Consider the following 17204-nt stretch of genomic DNA (forward strand, 5'->3'; position numbering starts at 1 on the left):
CATTTAAATTGCATTCTCCTCATTTTCATATTTATGAGAAGGTTTAGGAATATTGGGGTCTGACAGCTTAGTGCCTCAAATAGTGTCAGTTATACCTCATTTAACATTAAGTAATGTTTAGTGACGATTAGTGAGGAATATTGAAAGCTCTCACTCTCTTCTGTTAGAAAGTATAACATGGGATTTTAGTTAGAATTCAAGTAGAAGAATTTTGAAAACCCATTTACTGTTATTTCCAAACATGGCTATCATTAGGATGACCTGGAAAACATAAAAATATATTTTAGGTTTCTCAGGCCTCATTCTAGATGCAGTAAGTCAGAATCTCTATGAATGGGACTAGGAATTAATTCTTTCTTTTCAACCCACCTTTCTTCCTTCCACAAGTACTTTTGAGTGTCTCCTTTGAGCTGGGCACTGTTGTGAGTTCTGAGTTATCCTGTGTATACGCTGGTGTTTGAAATGGCTCACCTAATCTGGCACAATACAAGGATAGATCATCGTGTCATGGGAAGACTTGTGGTGACAGTTCTTACCAGAAAGGCCGCAACTTTTTTTTTTTTTTTTTAACTAATTTGAAATTTTTCCTTCACATTTAGCTGAAATCACATTCCTTGTAACCTTGATTTTTTTGAAGTGAACTTTTTATTGAAATACGACACGTAAGAAAAAGCATACAAATTGTCAGTAACCTGATTTTCTCAACATGAAAATTATACAGAGTGTAAACAGTATCCTTGAGTCCCACCTGTACTTCTTTATTATCCCAACATTATCACCATTCCATACCCCAAAACATTATCCTGACTTTTTAGTGTATGGATTAGTTTTGTTTTGAATTTTATGTAAATGGAATCATGTAATGCAAACTCTTGTGTTTGGTGTCTTTGGTTTTACCTTGTGTTTACAAGATTCCCCTCTGCTGTTGCTTATGCTTTTAGTTCATTTTGCTCTTTTTGCCATCTAGTATTTTATCCTATGAATATTCTACACTTTATCTGTTTTGCTGTTAGTGGCCATTTGTATTATTTTTTCTACCACTTGATTTTTATTTCTGTTGTCTGTAATAGTTCAGTGTTTATTCTCTTTTATTTCATTACTAACTTTGAATAAGGATACACAGGATTGTAGTAAAGAATGTATAATGATTTGGAAAACGTGGCATAGAGATTGACTTTTCGCAGATATTCCTTTCTCTTTATGTAGACAGTCCTTCAAACATTTGAAGTCTCCTAGAATGATTTACTTCATGTGCTGTATCTCTAGATCTTCAGCAGTTTTTCATTTGGCATACCTACCAGACAGGCTGATCACACTGATTGTTTTCTCGTAGGTTTGTTCATTGTGTTTCCTAAACATGAAATAAAATACTAGAATCCAAATGTCACTGATCCAAGCCCTTTGATTTTTAAAACATCCTCACACTATTTTATTAAGAGTGCCCAACATGGCATAAACTTCATAGCAGCCATGTCAACTCAATGTCTCTTTTATATAGATTACAGAATCCTTAGCTAAGCCCCTGATTAACACATCTTAAGCAGTAATAAGTGAGCCTCATACTTCACTAGCAGAGCCTTTTCCTTGTAGGTTGTCATGAATCCATTGATTGGCACTGTTAGATGTGGTTGTTCTACTTGGTAATTTTCTGCATTTAGTCTTCCATTAATATGTGCATTTGTTAAACAAATATTTGTTAGTAATTGTAGTTGCCATCTAGTGAGTGCCAGTCACTTGTCTGAGAATGGCATATTAATTATGTCATCCAAGCATCCTGACAACATTGCAAGAAGACCGTTTCTGTTTTACAGGTGAGGAAATGGGCATGGAGGGCTTGATATTTCTCAAAGTCAATTGCTAGTTAGAGATAGAACTTGGATTTTAACTTGGGTCTGCCTACTGCATCATGCCCACATCCTTAATCAACATGCCTGTTATGTTGCTTATTGTATATCAGGCTTTGGGAATAGTTTAGTGAATGAATACATAAGATAGATATGGCCCTTGCCCTCTCAGAATTTATTGTGTAGGGAGATACAAAAAAGCAAGCTTCTGTTTTTTGGTATGATAAATACTATTAAAGGAGAAGTGTAGAAGGGATCCCGTGAAGAAAACCTTAACTAAGTTTAGGAAAGATTTTTCTAAAATAAGTTTTGGGTAAACTATATGAGCTGGATGAAGCCAGCATGATGTTGATAGTAGTTTGTTACCTTCTATGAATTTTAATTCTCTCATAACAGTAATTGATTTTTCATTTGATCATTCACTGTGATTAAGAGGGCTGATATTAGCAACTATTTTTTTATTGAGCATGTTCTGTGTACTAGGTCTTTCACATCAACCCTGAGAAGTTGTACAAAGTGAGACTAACAGAGGTTAAGTAGTTTTCTTCAAATCTTAACATCTGTGAAGTGAACCAAGATTTTAAGTTTTATTACATTTGGAAACTTTATGAAACTTTCTTTCTGCTATGCAGAAAGAAAAGGCAGTCTAACTAAAATATCTATCACTCTTAGGCCATCCACCCTTAGCATAGGCATATTTCTTCCAAGTTCTTAATTCAGATATGTATTTTTAAAGGAGCTAAAGTTTTTATTCTTAGCAGGGAGCTTTCTTCTACTTTTAATAGTGTCAACCTATTTGTTTCTTGAACCTTCATAGCACTATTCTTTAAAATAGCTTACTGTATTGGTTGTCCTTATTTTCAGGTGTTTTAAGCCTATCAGAAAGACTCATGTGTAACTGCACAGTTACACTGAAACAGATCTGAGCCTGTGAGCCTTACTCCCTTAGCCATCTTGCTTTTGAAAGAATAGGATTTAGCTTTGGTAAGCACATCAGTTTTTTGTGACATAATCTATCAGTCCATTGTGAATACTGATTGTTCAAAGTAGTAGTAATTTAGTGATGAAGGAATTTAACATTTTCTAAACTTAAAATAATTAGGTTGTTAAAAAGTTACTTTAATGATAATCTGATATGTTGAAATTAGTCAAATTTGAAATCTTAGAAAAAACAAAACAGGTCTTAATTAATGCCCTTATATTTTTATTTGAAACAGTAAATAGCATTTCTGTGCTCACCTTTTATTCCATAGATGTTGATGATTATGGTGGAATTTGGAAAATAAAGCACTAAATATCTAGAAAAAATTCATAGGGAATTAATTAGAATAAAAATCTCCCAAATATCTATAGAGGAACACCCTGTTTTTGCCTTTTTATAGGCAGAATCTTGTACCTATTTTTGGTACTGCTGGCCACCAGGTGGTGCTTTTTGCATTCTTTATGGAATGAAACAACTTGTTTTCCCTCTGGTTATTGTTAGATATATTGGAAATAATATTTAAGAATTTTTATTGATAACATACAGTGTTGGAAATAAAAATTAATAGAAAACTTCTTGCTGAGGTAGAAAGATAACTGTTCAAAGAAGGACGAGCTCATTACTAAATTTGTTAGTGCCCGCTGAGCTTTGGTATTGTCTACTTTCCTCCCTCTCCTTAGTAGGTCATAGTGGTAAATAGCTTCTTGGAGTTGTCAGCAATTAGGTGCTCAGATTATTTGAGGTCTCAGTCTGTAGCATTTCTAGACTTAGGCTTCTCAGGGCCAAACATTGATTCTTTCTTTTTTTTTTTAGATTTTTATTTATTTATTTGAGAAACAGAGTTACAAACAGAGAGAGGTCTTCCATCTACTCCCCAAGTGGACGCAAGGGCCGGAGCTGGGCCAATCCAAAGCTAGGAGCCAGGGGCTTCTTACAAATTTCCCATGCAGATGCAGGGGTAGAAGGACTTGGGCCACCTTCTATTGCTTTTCTAGGCCATAGCAGAGAGCTGGATTGGAAGAGGAGCAACTGGGACTCGAATTGGCGCCCATCTGGTATGGGATACCAGTGCTGCAGCGGAGGTTTAGCCCACTACACCGCAGTGCTGCCCCTTGAGTCTTTCATTGTGCTTACTTCAGTGCTTTATATGAAATTGTTTTCTAAATTCCATCAGGTTCCAAGAAGAGATAATCTTAATTTTTAAGGTTTCCTCTTTTTTTTTGTAATAGAAAAGATGAAAATATTTGTTTGAAGTGTCCTCCTTTGGGCTTCCCTGTTCCTATCTGATGTTTGCATTACCTTTAGCACTACATACCTGGGCAACTGACTTTAACATCTCTCTTGTACTCAATAGGGAATCCACATTTTGCAGTTTCTTTATTTTTATTCTGGTGGCTTTTTATCATAATCGCTGTTTTTTTTTTTTTTTCAATGTTTAAAGAGAGCTAAACTTAATTCAGTAATTTTTGTGTTTTTTTAATTCAGTAATTTTAAATCTGAATGATATGCATGTATTAAGTTCTTGTAGTGGGCCCAGCACCTTGATGTAGTGGGTAAAGCTGCTTTCTGCAGTGCTGGTATCCCATAAGGGCACCGAATCTCGTCCTGACTGCTCCACTTCTGGCCCAGCTCTCTGCTATGACCTGGGAAGGCAGTAGAAGATGGCACAAGTGCTTGGGCTCCTGTGGGAGACCCAGAAGAATCTCCTGGCTCCTAGCTTCTGATTGACCTAGCTCTGGCCATTGCAGCCATCTGGGGAGTGAACCAGAGAATGGAAGATCGCTCTCGCTCTCTCGCTCTCTGTCTAACTCTGCCTTTCAAATAAATAAATAAATCTTTAAAATAAAGTTCGTGTAGTGAATCACTACAATTTTTTTTTTTAATATTTGTTTTATTTATTTGAAGAGCAGAGTGACAGAGAGGGAGAGACCAAAAAAGAGATCTAACCATTGTTCATACTCGGAATGGCTGCAATAGCCAAGAGCTTCATTCAGGTCTCATGTGGGTGGCAGGGACCCAGGTACTTGGGCCATCTTCCTCTGCTTCCCAGGCTCATTAGCAGGGAGCCAGATTAGAAGTGGAGCAGCTGGGACTTGAACTGGCAGTTATATGGGATGCTGGCATTGCAGGTAGTGTCTTAACCCACCACACCACAATGCCAGCCTCTAAAATTGGTTTTTAATAAACAGAACAGCCTTCCTTCCTGTTGTGGTGGGGTATTTAACCATTTGTATGTTTTAATTCTTAACCAGTTTATGTTATCCATGAAACAAAACTATACTTGGTATCCAAGAGGCTAGCCTAATATGTTTTGGTAAACAGTAAGATAACCATACTTAATTATTTTTTAAAATATTTATTTATTTGAAAGAGTTACGGGGGGGAGGGGTGTCTTCCATCTGCTGGTTCACTCCCCAGTTGGCTGCATTGGCTGGAGCTGCGCCATTCCGAAGGCAGGAGGCAGGTGCTTCTTCCAGGTCTCCCACTTGGGCCACCTTCTGCTTTCGCAGGCCATAGCAGAGAACTGGATAGGAAGTGGAGCAGCTGGGACTCGATCTGGTGCCCATATGGGATGCCGGCACTGCAGCAGCTTTACGTGTTATGCCACAACGCCGGCCCCCATACTTAATTATTGACTGCTCTAATTTGATTGGGGAGTGTAGAAATTATTTGGCTGTTACTTTTGACCATTTATACTTGGTCATAAATTATAATCTTGGTCTCTGGTATACCTAAAGCAAAGAATAGTGCCCATTTTTTGGAGAAGTTGTGTTTTCTGAGGGAAGCTACAATTTGGGGGAGGGGTATACAGTGATCCATCTAAGGAAGGAAGAGGCGTTTACCCCGACAGTCACGATCAATTCTCAATCAGTGGGGTTAACTTTATCCTTTCAAAATATTTGCAAGTCTGATGAGGATTTATATTATTTTGTCAGGTAATTAAAATGGCAATTATATATTTAGAATTGGCTTAATTTTATAAAATGAATTGATGTTAAAGATTAGTATTTACTTTTTTCAAATTAGGTAATAAGATAGACTTGGAAAAGGAGAGACATGTTTCCATTCAAGAAGCAGAATCGTAAGTGTTGTGTCCTCTTTGCTCCACTTTCCATCCCTCTTGTCTCTACTCTAGAAGTACAGTGTGCTTTACTATTTGAGTATTACTCAAACCTCTTAATGTAGATTGTGCTATTGGATTCAGTGGAGCATGTTTATTTTGATTATTTCTGGACTTTAGGCAATAATATATTCCACTTTTGTTACCCTTTTTGATTTCAGTAAAAATGTAAAAATGATGTAAAAGAAAACTACCATGATCAAATAGGCAGTGAGTCACAAAGTTTTAAAATTACTAGGGTTCTAGATCTATAAAACATTGCAAGTTTTGTTATATTTGTTATTTAAAATTTGAATCTATGTATAGAGAGGCTAAAAAGCTATATAATTTTTATTTTACTAAACTTAAGTAAATTAATAGATACTAAAATAGCCACTGTGATAAATGTCAAATAGCAGGCATAACAAAAGCATAAAAATGTTTTAATCACCGAAGTTACTTTTTTCTTAAGGTATGCAGAATCTGTTGGAGCAAAACATTATCATACTTCAGCCAAACAGAACAAAGGAATTGAGGAACTCTTTCTTGACCTTTGTAAACGTAAGTATATTCAGATTTAGTATGTGTATTACTTTTTGTTACTACAACAAAATACCTGAGAGTATTTAACTTTTTATGTAAAGAGAAAGACTTATTTTTACTTAGGTTTAGGAGGTTCATAGTGCAAGATTGGGTGTCCCCATTGGTTGGGCATCTGGTAGGTGCGTTCTTGCTAGCAGAGATCTGAGATGGCACAGAATATCACATGTGAAGAAGGGAATGTGGCTGTATCTGTGTCTCTCTGTATAAAGCTACCCCAACAACCTAATCCAATCAGATAATTTTCGATGATTCCACCTTTATACCTCATACACTCTTAGTACGATTAACATAGGAATTTGAGGACTAAGCCACTGATGCGTGGGCATTTAGAGGACATTCATCATAAAAACCAGCATCTATGGGTGGATGTTTGGTGTAGCAGGTAACACTTTGCTTGGGATTCCTGCCTCCCATATTGCAGTGCCTGGCTTCAAGTACTGGTTTGGCTCCCAATTCGAGCTTCTTGTTAATGCCCTGGGAGGAAGCAAGTAAAGTTGCCAGTAGTTGGGTCCCTGCCATCCACTTGAAAGACCTGGATTGAGTTCATAGCTCATGTCTTTGGCCTGGCCCAGCCCTAGCTATTGCAGGCATTTGGGTCATGACCCAGCAGGTGGGAGATCTTTCTTTTTCTCTGTCTTGCCCTTCCTCTGTAACTCTGCCTTTCAAGAAAATAAATTAATCTTAAAATTTTAAATACGTGCCTTAGCTCTGTTTTAAGAAGTAACTAATGGCTATGAAAAAATATATGTAATATATCCTAAATGCATACTACAATATGTATGTGACTACTGAAAGTGAAACTGGAAGAGAAATTTATAATTCAGAAGAGATATAAGGAGCTGACATTGTGACGAGGTGGGTTATGCCACTGTCTGCAATCTGGCTTCCCATATGGGCACTGGTTCAAGTCCCAGCTGTTCCACTTCCAATCCAGCCCCCTGCTAATATGCCTGGGAAAGCAGTCGAAGACGACCGAAGTGCTTGGACCCTGCACCCATGTGTGAGTGGGAAGAAGCTCTTGGCTCTGGTCTGGTCCAGCCCCAGCTATTGCAGCCATTTGGGGAGGAAACCAGATGGGTGGTGTCCCTCTGTCTCTCCCTATTTCCCTGTAACTCTGCCTTTCAAATAAATAAATCGATCTCTTTTTTTTTTTTTTAAAGGCAACTAGATATAAGAGCTCTATCTGTTGCAGTTTAGATCTCAATTTGACAAACTGGTGAAAAAACTTTTGTGAAACAGTAATACGTGAAAACTCATTGGATATTTGACATTATTTGATGTTGTTAAGTTCTAATTGCTAAAATATTTGAAGTATGATTACGGTGTTACAGTTGGGCTTTAAGCAAGAATTTTCATCTTTTTTAGAGATGTACATTAAGATAATTTATGAATTATGTGTCTGGGATTTAATTCAGAATAATGGTAGAGATACTTAAGAGGCATGGATGAAATTGTGTGATCTCTGCTCTCCCCTTCCCATTTATGAGAATAACCTTTATTTTTGTTGTTGTTATTTTACCTAGAAACCATTTATTGAAGGTATACAAACTTCATACATTTCATAAATACAACTTTAGGAACACAGTGATAGTGATTCTCCCCACCCCCACCCTTCTTCCTCTTCCTTCTCCTATTCCCATTCTTATTTTTTATAAATATCTATTTTCAATTAGCTTGATACACATAAGATTAACCCTACACTAAGTAGAGTTCAACAACATATACATATACATATATATATATACACATATATATATATAGTTCCTCAACAGTTGAGACAAGGGCTGTTCAAAGTCATCGTATCTCAAAGTGTCAATTTCACTTCTATAGATTACCTTTTAGGTACTCTGTTAGTTACCACAGATCAGGGAGAACATGTGGTATTTGTCTTTTTGGGACTGGCTTATTTCACTAAGTATGTTTTGCAATTGCATCCATTTTATTGCAAATGACAGGATTTCATTTTTTTTTTTTTACCGTTATGTAGTATTCCATGGTGTACAAATACCATAATTTCTTTATCCAGTCTTTAGTTGACAGATTTTTTATTCTTTCTACTTGTATGCTTGTAAATTTCCATATTAAAAAGTTTTTTGAAAAGAGAAAAATAAGTTTGTTTATATACTACCTGAAAGTAATTTCTTATCACCAATAAAATGCTGCCATTTTGGGGAAACTGTCAAATTCTAATCCTTACATTTATGAACCATTGAGCATTTGAAGACACTATAGTTTTTCTCCTTAGAAAAATATATGTTCTTATAAACTTTGGAGTGAAGTTTAGTTTTTTGATACCCTTAAGTCATTTATAATTCTTCTAGCACATCACTTGAGAACGTGTTAGAAATGCAAATTTGTGGACCCTACCCCAAACCTACTGAATCAAAATCTGGAGAATGGTACCTAGAGTCTGTCAGTATTTTAACAATAGAAAAATAGGAAAATGTGAGAACCACTGCTGAACTTGTGGATCTTATTAAAATGCATATCTTGATTTAGTAGATCCATTAAATGATTTAATCTTATTTCTGCAAGCATCCAATTACTTTGAGTTGCAAAGCTACAGACCAGTGACTTAGAAATGTTAAAAATCTCATGTCTTCAAAAACTTTTTCAGTATTCCCCAAGTTTAGTCTTTTCTTCTCTCATCCTGTAAGATATGTATTTTGCAAATATTTTCTTCCAGGCTGTGTTGTCTTTTTTTCTTAAGATACATTTTTATGTACTTGAAAGGCACAGTTAGAGACAAAGACAGAGGTCTTCCATCCACTGGTTCACTTCCCAAATGGCTACAATGACCAGGGCTGGGCGAGGCCAAAGCTTCTTCTGAATGTTCATGTTGGTGGAGGGGCTCTAGTACGTGGGCCATCTTTTACTGCTTTCCCAGGCACTTTAGCAGGGAGCTGGATCAGAAGTGGAGCAGTCAGGACTTGAATCAGCTCCCATATGGGATGCCAGCATTGCAGACAGCATCTTTACCTGCTACACCACAACACCTGCCCAGCTGTGTTGTCCTAAATGAGAAACCTTTGTCTAAACCAAAGACAGAAAATTTTTCTCCAATAAAAGTTTTTCTCCTATATTTTGTTCTAGAAGTTTTATTGTTTTATATTAAAATCTGTAGTTTTACTTTTTGTTTATTTTTTACAAATGATGTTGGAGTATGTTAAGGTTTACTTTTTACATATGGAAAGATGTCCAGTTCTAGTACTATTGAATTTACTCTTTCTTCATTGAATAATCTTGGCAAAAATCAGGTGACCATTTACATGGGAATCTATGAGAGAATTTCAAGAAGTTTATGAAAAATGTATATTATGAAAAGGCTGTGTGTGGATTTCAAATTTTTTTGACCTTTTCCATGAATTTTTGAAGTATCCTCATGTTTGTGGACTCTGTTCTGTTCTAGTGATCTCCATGTTTTTCCTTTTGTCAGTATCTCACCATCTTGTTAATGTAGCTGTATAATGTGTTTTAAGTTAGATGATATGAGTCCTCCAGCTGTTCTTTTTTTTTTTTTAATTATTTATTTCATTCTTTTGAGAGGTAGAAAGACAGATAAATAGAATTTTTCTGTTCTCTGGTTTGTTTCCCAAAAGCCCACAACAGCCAGGGCTGAGGTAGGCATCCAAAACTCAGTTGACATCTCCCACATGAGTGGCAGGAACCCAACTACTTGAACTATCACCACAGCTCCCAGGTGCGTGTTTGTAGGAAACTGGACTCTAAAGAGGAGCTGGGACTCAAACCTAGGCACTCTGGTATAGGATGCAGGCATCCCAAATGGTAACTTGATCTCTCCACCAAGCATCTACCGCCAAGCTGTTCTTTGAAGCTCTTTCATCTTTAGCTCTTTCTGGTCTTTCACTTGTACTTGGAACAATTTAAACTTCTTTGGCTTATTTTCAAGTATGTTTGGAAAAATCTTAAGGCTTATGTTTATATACATTCATACATTCAGAGCAGAAAAAAATTCTTTATAATGTTACTATTGCCTTTATACCACTGGGTAAATGCCTACTACTTGGTGATAGTTTTTTTCTTTTTTTTTTCTTTTTTTTTTTTTTTAAGATCATTTGTTTTTGGCTGGCGCCGCAGCTCAATAGGCTAATCCTCTGCCTGTGGCGCCAGCACACCGGGTTCTAGTCCCGGTCGGGGTGCCAGATTCTGTCACAGTTGCCCCTCTTCCAGGCCAGCTCTCTGCTGTGGCCCGGGAGTGTAGTGGAGGATAGCCCAAGTGCTTGGGCCCTGCACCCACATGGGAGACCAGGAGAAACACCTGGCTCCTGCCTTCGGATCAGTGCGGCACTGCCGCAGCGCGCCGGCCGCGGCAGCCATTGGAGGGTGAACCAACGGTAAAAGGAAGACCTTTCTCTCTGTCTCTGTCTCTCTCTCACTGTCCACTCTGCCTGTCAAAAAAAAAATCATTTGTTTTTATTGACACACAATAATTGTACATATTTTGGGGTACAGTGTAATATTTTGATACATGCATGCATTGTAGTAACCTACATGAAGGACCTCTGTGGGTGAGACCCCAGTAGAAAAAAGTGGTCCTCAGCAGGATACACAGCAGACTCATAGAATGGCAGATGTCCTAAACAGCACTCTGGCCTCAGAATCAGCCCTTAAGGCATTCGGATCTGGCTGAAGAGCCCATCAGAGTATTTTAGGCATGGAAAGCCAAGACACTCTGGCAAAAAATTAAAAAAAAAAAAGGACCTAAATGAAAGATCTTTGCGAGTGAGATCCCAGTAGAAAGAATGGGCCATCAAAGAAGGAGGTACCTTTCTCTGAAGGGAGGAGAGAACTTCCACTTTGACTATGACTTTGTCTAAATATGATCAGAGTTGGCGAACTCAAAAGGCCTCCATAGCCTTGGTAACTCATGACAAGAGCCTAGGGTGATTACCGATGCCGTAAACAAGAGTGTCAATTTGCTAAGTCAACAACAGGAGTCACAGTGCACTTACTCCTCATGTAGGATCTCTGTCCTTAATGTGCTGTACATTATGATTTAATGCTATAACTAGTACTTAAACAGTATTTTTCACTTTGTGTTTCTGTGTGGGTGCAAACTGTTGAAATCTTTACTTAATATATGCTAAATTGATCTTCTGTATATAAGATAATTGAAAATGAATCTTGATGTGAATGGAAGGGGAGAGGGAGCGGGAAAGGGGAGGGTTGCGGGTGGGAGGGAAGTTATGGGGGGGGGTAAAGCCATTGTAATCCATAAGCTATACTTTGGAAATTTATATTCATTAAATAAAAGTTAAAAAAAAAAAAAAAGTGGTCCTCAAGGGAGGAGGTACTTTTCTCTGAGGGGAGGAGAGAACTTCCACTTTGACTATGACTTTGTCTAAATACTGTTGGAATTTGTGGATTCCAAAGGCTTCCATAGCCTAGGCAGCTCATGTCAAGAGCCTTGGGTTGATCACTGATGTCATGCACTAACTTCCCATGCAGGACCTCTGTCCTCAAAGAGTTGCATTAGAAGAGTTAATAGAAAAACTTGTTCTCAAAGATTGACTTTGTTTTAGTGTATTAAGTGGAGGATATTCATTTGTCTCATAAGCTATAGTTATGTTGATAATAGTTTTTAAACTTGATCGTAAAGCTATTTAAGAGAGCTATGCGGTGTTAGTTTCTTGTAAGTTGAAAATTAGAAATAGTTGTCATAGTGGTATACAGCTATTATAGAAAGAGAAAACTAAAAGATTTGTGGTATTAATAATTTTGACTTTCTCCTTTTAGGAATGATAGAAACAGCACAAGTTGATGAGAGGGCAAAAGGCAATGGCTCCAGTCAACCAGGAGCTGCAAGACGAGGTGTACAAATAATTGACGATGAACCTCAAGCTCAGAGCAGTGGTGGAGGGTGCTGTTCTTCTGGATAGCTGTTCACACTGAAGAAACTGAAAAACAAAACAAAACTGTGGATCATTGCCCTCAACATGAAGACTGCCATATTCCAAGTCACATTATTTTACCAATGGAGTTATAGAATTAACAGTATTTTAAATTACGTTTATAACACTGCAGAGACCTTAAGTGCTAAACTTAGTGGAGTTTGTGACCAGAGAATTGGCATTTTCTACAGAAGTTAACAAAGCAATTACCAATGGCCTTTTTACATACTTTTTCTTTAATGAGGAATAATATGCATGTAGAAAAGACCTACTTAAAGGCTTCATTTATATTCTTTTAAATCAAATCTTTATTTAATAACTTATATATGTTGTTGGAATGGTATACATTTTTCAGCCCTTTGTATTTTGTGGTAGTTTGAATTGTATCACTTCTAAACAGCAAATTGTTTTTGTTTTTGTTTTTGTTTTTTTTTTTTTTTTTAATTAGCAGATACCTGAAGTACTATTTTTGCAGGGTTTGCACAGACCCCTAACTGTCTACTACTTTGATATAATCTATATACATCCTGTATGCTCAGCTCATAATATACATTGTAAAGTACATATTAAATATTTTATCTGCTTTTTCAAGCGCAAGGTGCAAAAATATATACAATATTCTTGTTGATGACTGTAAAGTGAATTAACATTTGGTGATAATGCCTAAGCTTTTTGACTCTGATATAAAGATCATAGGTCCCCTTCACTTTGTCTTAACTTGAAAGTGACGTGTTAAATTTTCACACATACTTTACTTGAATTATTGCTGTTGTCACACTTTTTTGCCTCTGAAGTCCACCTAATGATTGAGCAGCAGCATTTGCCTTCTGGTTTGGATTGGGATTTTTTTTTTTTTTTTTTTTTGGTTTCTTTTCTTCTTCTTCTTCTCTCTCTCTCTCTCTCTTTTTTTTTTTTTTTTTTTTTTTTTTTTTTTTTTTTTTGCTTTTGGAATGGCTACCTTAGACAATTATGAGTGGAGCATGCTGAGTTTCACTTCTGCCATCTCTTTGGTTTTCTCTTGGGTTTTCTGTGAGATGGATTCACTGATATTAGAAGAGAGGAAGAGGTTCCCAGTAGTAGCCACTTCCAAGACGACTCCATACAGCATGTTAATGGTAGCTTATGCTCCTGAGGCAGAACTCTTAGATCCTTTGAGAGTAAGTTGTATTTGTTCATTGCTTGCCAGAGATTAACATGGAAAAGTTCTGCTTCATTTTGTAAGAACTCTCACTCCCAGTTTCTGTGGAGGAAAATATTTCATGTAATGCAGTTATAGCGAACACTGGAAAGATGTATTATAAAATTATATTCTTGTATACTTTGTAAATTAGTCCTTCTTACAATTTTTTTCCTAAGCATAGGACTGAACTTAAATTTGTTAATTTTAATAAGAATCAGGCGCTGCTCACAGAAGGAAACAGATTGTGGAAATTAACATAAATTGTTCTTGTTCTAATATATATATTTTTCCATTTCTGTCATGCTTGGAAACTAGTAAATGTTATGTCTAAGATAAAATGGAATGTTCCCTGGATTTACTTCTTACCAGAAGCAGTAGTTTGCAATAAATCTGTTAACATGAGCAATTAAAAACATAAAGAGGTTATAGTTACTGAAGAAGTACTACTATATTTTTACATTGATAGCTTAAACCTCCCCATGTGATTTACAAGTTGGAATAATTGACACCCTGATGTTATATAATTTTAACTTAGTGTTAAGTGGTGTGTGAGCCCTCAGTCGATCTTCTTTACCTTGCCAGACTCAACATACTGAGCTCTATGTGAGGTGTTTTTGAGGAGGGCAAGAGTGGGAAGAGTCAGGGAGATCAGCTGAAGTTGTCTTCTTTTATGAGATGATTGTACTCTGTAGTCTCTTAGTATTCTGTGAAATTAGTATTTGTGCAGGGGTGGGGGAGAAAGTAGGAATCATGAGTATCAGGGAAATTTGTATTTGTACTCCTTGCTTTTTTAGAGGGAGTAAAAAAGTTTTGCCATTCCTTTTGTTGTAGGTGTTGGTAGGAAATAAGCTGTTCATATTGGAGTGAAGTGTGGTTTTTCAACTATTCAGAGATGAAATTGAGTTTTATTCAAAAAATGTTAGAAAACCTGATGACTGGAGATCTGTCCTTTGATTTTTGACCCTATTTTAATGGTACAAATTCTAGGTAGGAACCTTTGCTCAAACTTGTTTAATAATTATTGGTGGGGTGTGACTATTCTCCAGCTTTTGTTCTTTACCATCTCTTGGTTACTGTGCATCTTTGTTAACCTCAGCTATTTCTTTTTTTCTTCCTTTCCTGTAATTCAGGCTAATTCAGTGGCAAGAATAGAAAATATAGTGTAACTGTTGTTGCTTTATAGCTCCCAAAGGTCTTCAGGTGGGATTACAGTGAGGGTAAGGAAAAAGGCTGTCTCGTGCAGTATGCATATATTGGGAAGACAGATGATAAAGCAAAGTTAGGAAACTTTTCTGAAACTGTCTTCATTTTTAAGATCTTTTGTCTCCCTATCCTAATAATTATGCTAGTAGGAAGGCACAAGTTACTGTGTTATGTATTAAATTCAGTAGGTAGGTAGAATCAATGTTTTTTCAGCTACTAAATATATTCACTTAACAAATATAATTAAAAATTGGTTAACGTAGTCTTTAAAATTTCCTGAATACTTTATTATAATGTTAAAAGTATACAGTTGTTTCTGTAATGAAGGTGGGATTCCACTTTTTGTTTTTGTTTTGTTTTGTGATAAGAGGGAAAGATTATTGTCTTTAACATATATATTGCAATGACTGGGTAAATAGTAATTGAAAAGAAACAAAGCATCATATTACATGAAATATGAGAATTCTAATTTGTTTTATTTGGGTTGTCTCCTGAGAATACCCTAAAGCTATTGCTTTTAACTGCATTGAAATCTTTTTTTAAAATAGTATTTATATGTTATTAGTGTAGTAGTTTTTGTTTAGCATTAAAGTCAGGAAGAATACTTTGTTTTTAGATTTTTAGTAATAAAAGATAAAATTGGGAAAATAGAGGAGGATAATGAAGAATAGAAGGAAGTCAAGTAGATCTAAAACTCTACAATCTGACAATCTTTAAAATCACTTTGAAAAACGCATGACTTTTACCAAGTTTTTTTTTTGTTGTTTTGTTTTGTTTTGTTTTTGTTTTTTTGGCAGAGGTAGTGAGAGAGACAGAGAGAAAGGTCTTCCTTTTGTTGGTTTACCCCCAAAATGGCCGCTACGGCCAGAGGTACGCCGATCCGAAGCCAGGAGCCAGGTGCCTCCTTCTGGTTTCCAGTTAAGGCAAGCTAATTACATTGTGCCAAATATTTAGAACATTTTGAAAAAGTAATTGTGATTCTGTTTATTTTAATATGTAATTTCTAATTTTCTCTATTACTAGTGCTATCAGGAATTGAGATAATTGATCTGACATCTCCAATAATTACCACTTATGCTATCTCTAGAAGGAACTAGATTAGTACCCTCCTTTAACTTTGGAAATATATCTTTTGACCTCTCTTGGCCATGTAGAATTTTCAGTTTTTTTTTTTTTGTAGTTACAGATTGACATAAGTCGTGACCATTTAAGATGTTGAGATCTTCTAGAAAAGGGTGTAGATGGTACTGACCAGGTCAAAAGACACAAGAATGAATAGTTCCTTAAATACTCTTTTCTAAATTATAAAATGTGTTACCTGTATTTGAAAAATTAAAAGCTGGGATTCATTGAACTATATTTACTTGATTTCATAATAGGCATTGATTCTAGTATGTTTCCGCTCTATTTTTTGTTTAGTCAACTATAACACCAAAATTCATTCTACATTTCTGTCTGACTTTGATGGCCTTTCTCTCTTCAAGAAAACAGTTACAACTTTTTGTTTTGTTTTTTATTAGACAGGCGGAGTTAGACAGTGAGAGAGAGAGAGAGAGAGAGAGAGAGAGAAAGGTCTTCCTTCCGTTGGTTCACCCCCCAAATGGCTGCGCCGATCCGAAGCCAGGAGCCAGGTGCTTCCTCCTGGTCTCCCATGCGGGTGCAGGGCCCAAGGACTTGAGCCATCCTCCACTACACTCCCGGGCCACAGCAGAGAGCTGGACTGGAAGAGGAGCAACCAGGACAGAATCCGGCACCCGTATGGGATGCTGGCGCGACACAGGTGGAGGATTAACCAAATGAGCTACGGAGCCGGCAGTGGAGGATGGCCCAGGTGCTTGGGCCCCAGCACCTGCATGGCAGACCAGGAAGAAGCACCTGGCTCCTGGCTTAGGATCAGTGCAGTGCCGGTCATAGCGGCCATTTGGGGAGTGAATCAACGGAAGGAAGACCTTTCTTTCTGTCTCTCATTGTCTATAACTCTGCCTGTCAAATTAAAAAAAATATATATTTAAGGTTAAAAACAGCTACAACTTTCAGCAAAATATTTCTAATTGTAAGTATTTAGAAAAAATTTAGAAACACTTCCAGTTTCTTGCAAAAATGCTTCTCTTCTAAAAAAATATTACTTTACACTGCTTGCTCTATCCAGGATTTCTTTTTATATATTTTTTTAAGAATTATTTTATTTATTTGAAAGTCAGAGTTAGAGTCTTTCATTCCACTGGTTCACTCCCCAAATGATTGCAATGGCCAAAGCTGAGCTGATCTGAAGCCATGAGCCAGGAGCTTCTTCCGGATCTCCCATGTGGGTGCAGGGTCCAAGGAGTTGGGTCATCTTCTACTGCTTTCCCAGGCTGTAGCAGAGAGCTGGATAAGAAGA

The 17204-nt window shown here is 36.7% G+C and overlaps 1 protein-coding gene across 1 annotated transcript in view; it reads left to right on the forward strand.

Moving 5' to 3' along the window:
- Nucleotides 1-16178, forward strand: part of RAB21 (RAB21, member RAS oncogene family) — a 38367-nt gene extending 22189 nt beyond the window's left edge. The window contains exons 5-7 of the mRNA XM_002711335.6: nt 5854-5908; nt 6399-6487; nt 12287-16178. Coding sequence (XP_002711381.1) covers nt 5854-5908; nt 6399-6487; nt 12287-12429 — 287 coding nt within the window. The 3' untranslated portion in view covers nt 12430-16178. The remainder of the gene's footprint in view (nt 1-5853; nt 5909-6398; nt 6488-12286) is intronic.
- Nucleotides 16179-17204: the final 1026 nt, after the last annotated feature.

The sequence above is a fragment of the Oryctolagus cuniculus genome, chromosome 11, assembly GCF_051225735.1.
Source record: "Oryctolagus cuniculus isolate XC-2025 breed Fujian yellow rabbit chromosome 11, ASM5122573v1, whole genome shotgun sequence".
Lineage (NCBI taxonomy): Eukaryota > Metazoa > Chordata > Mammalia > Lagomorpha > Leporidae > Oryctolagus > Oryctolagus cuniculus.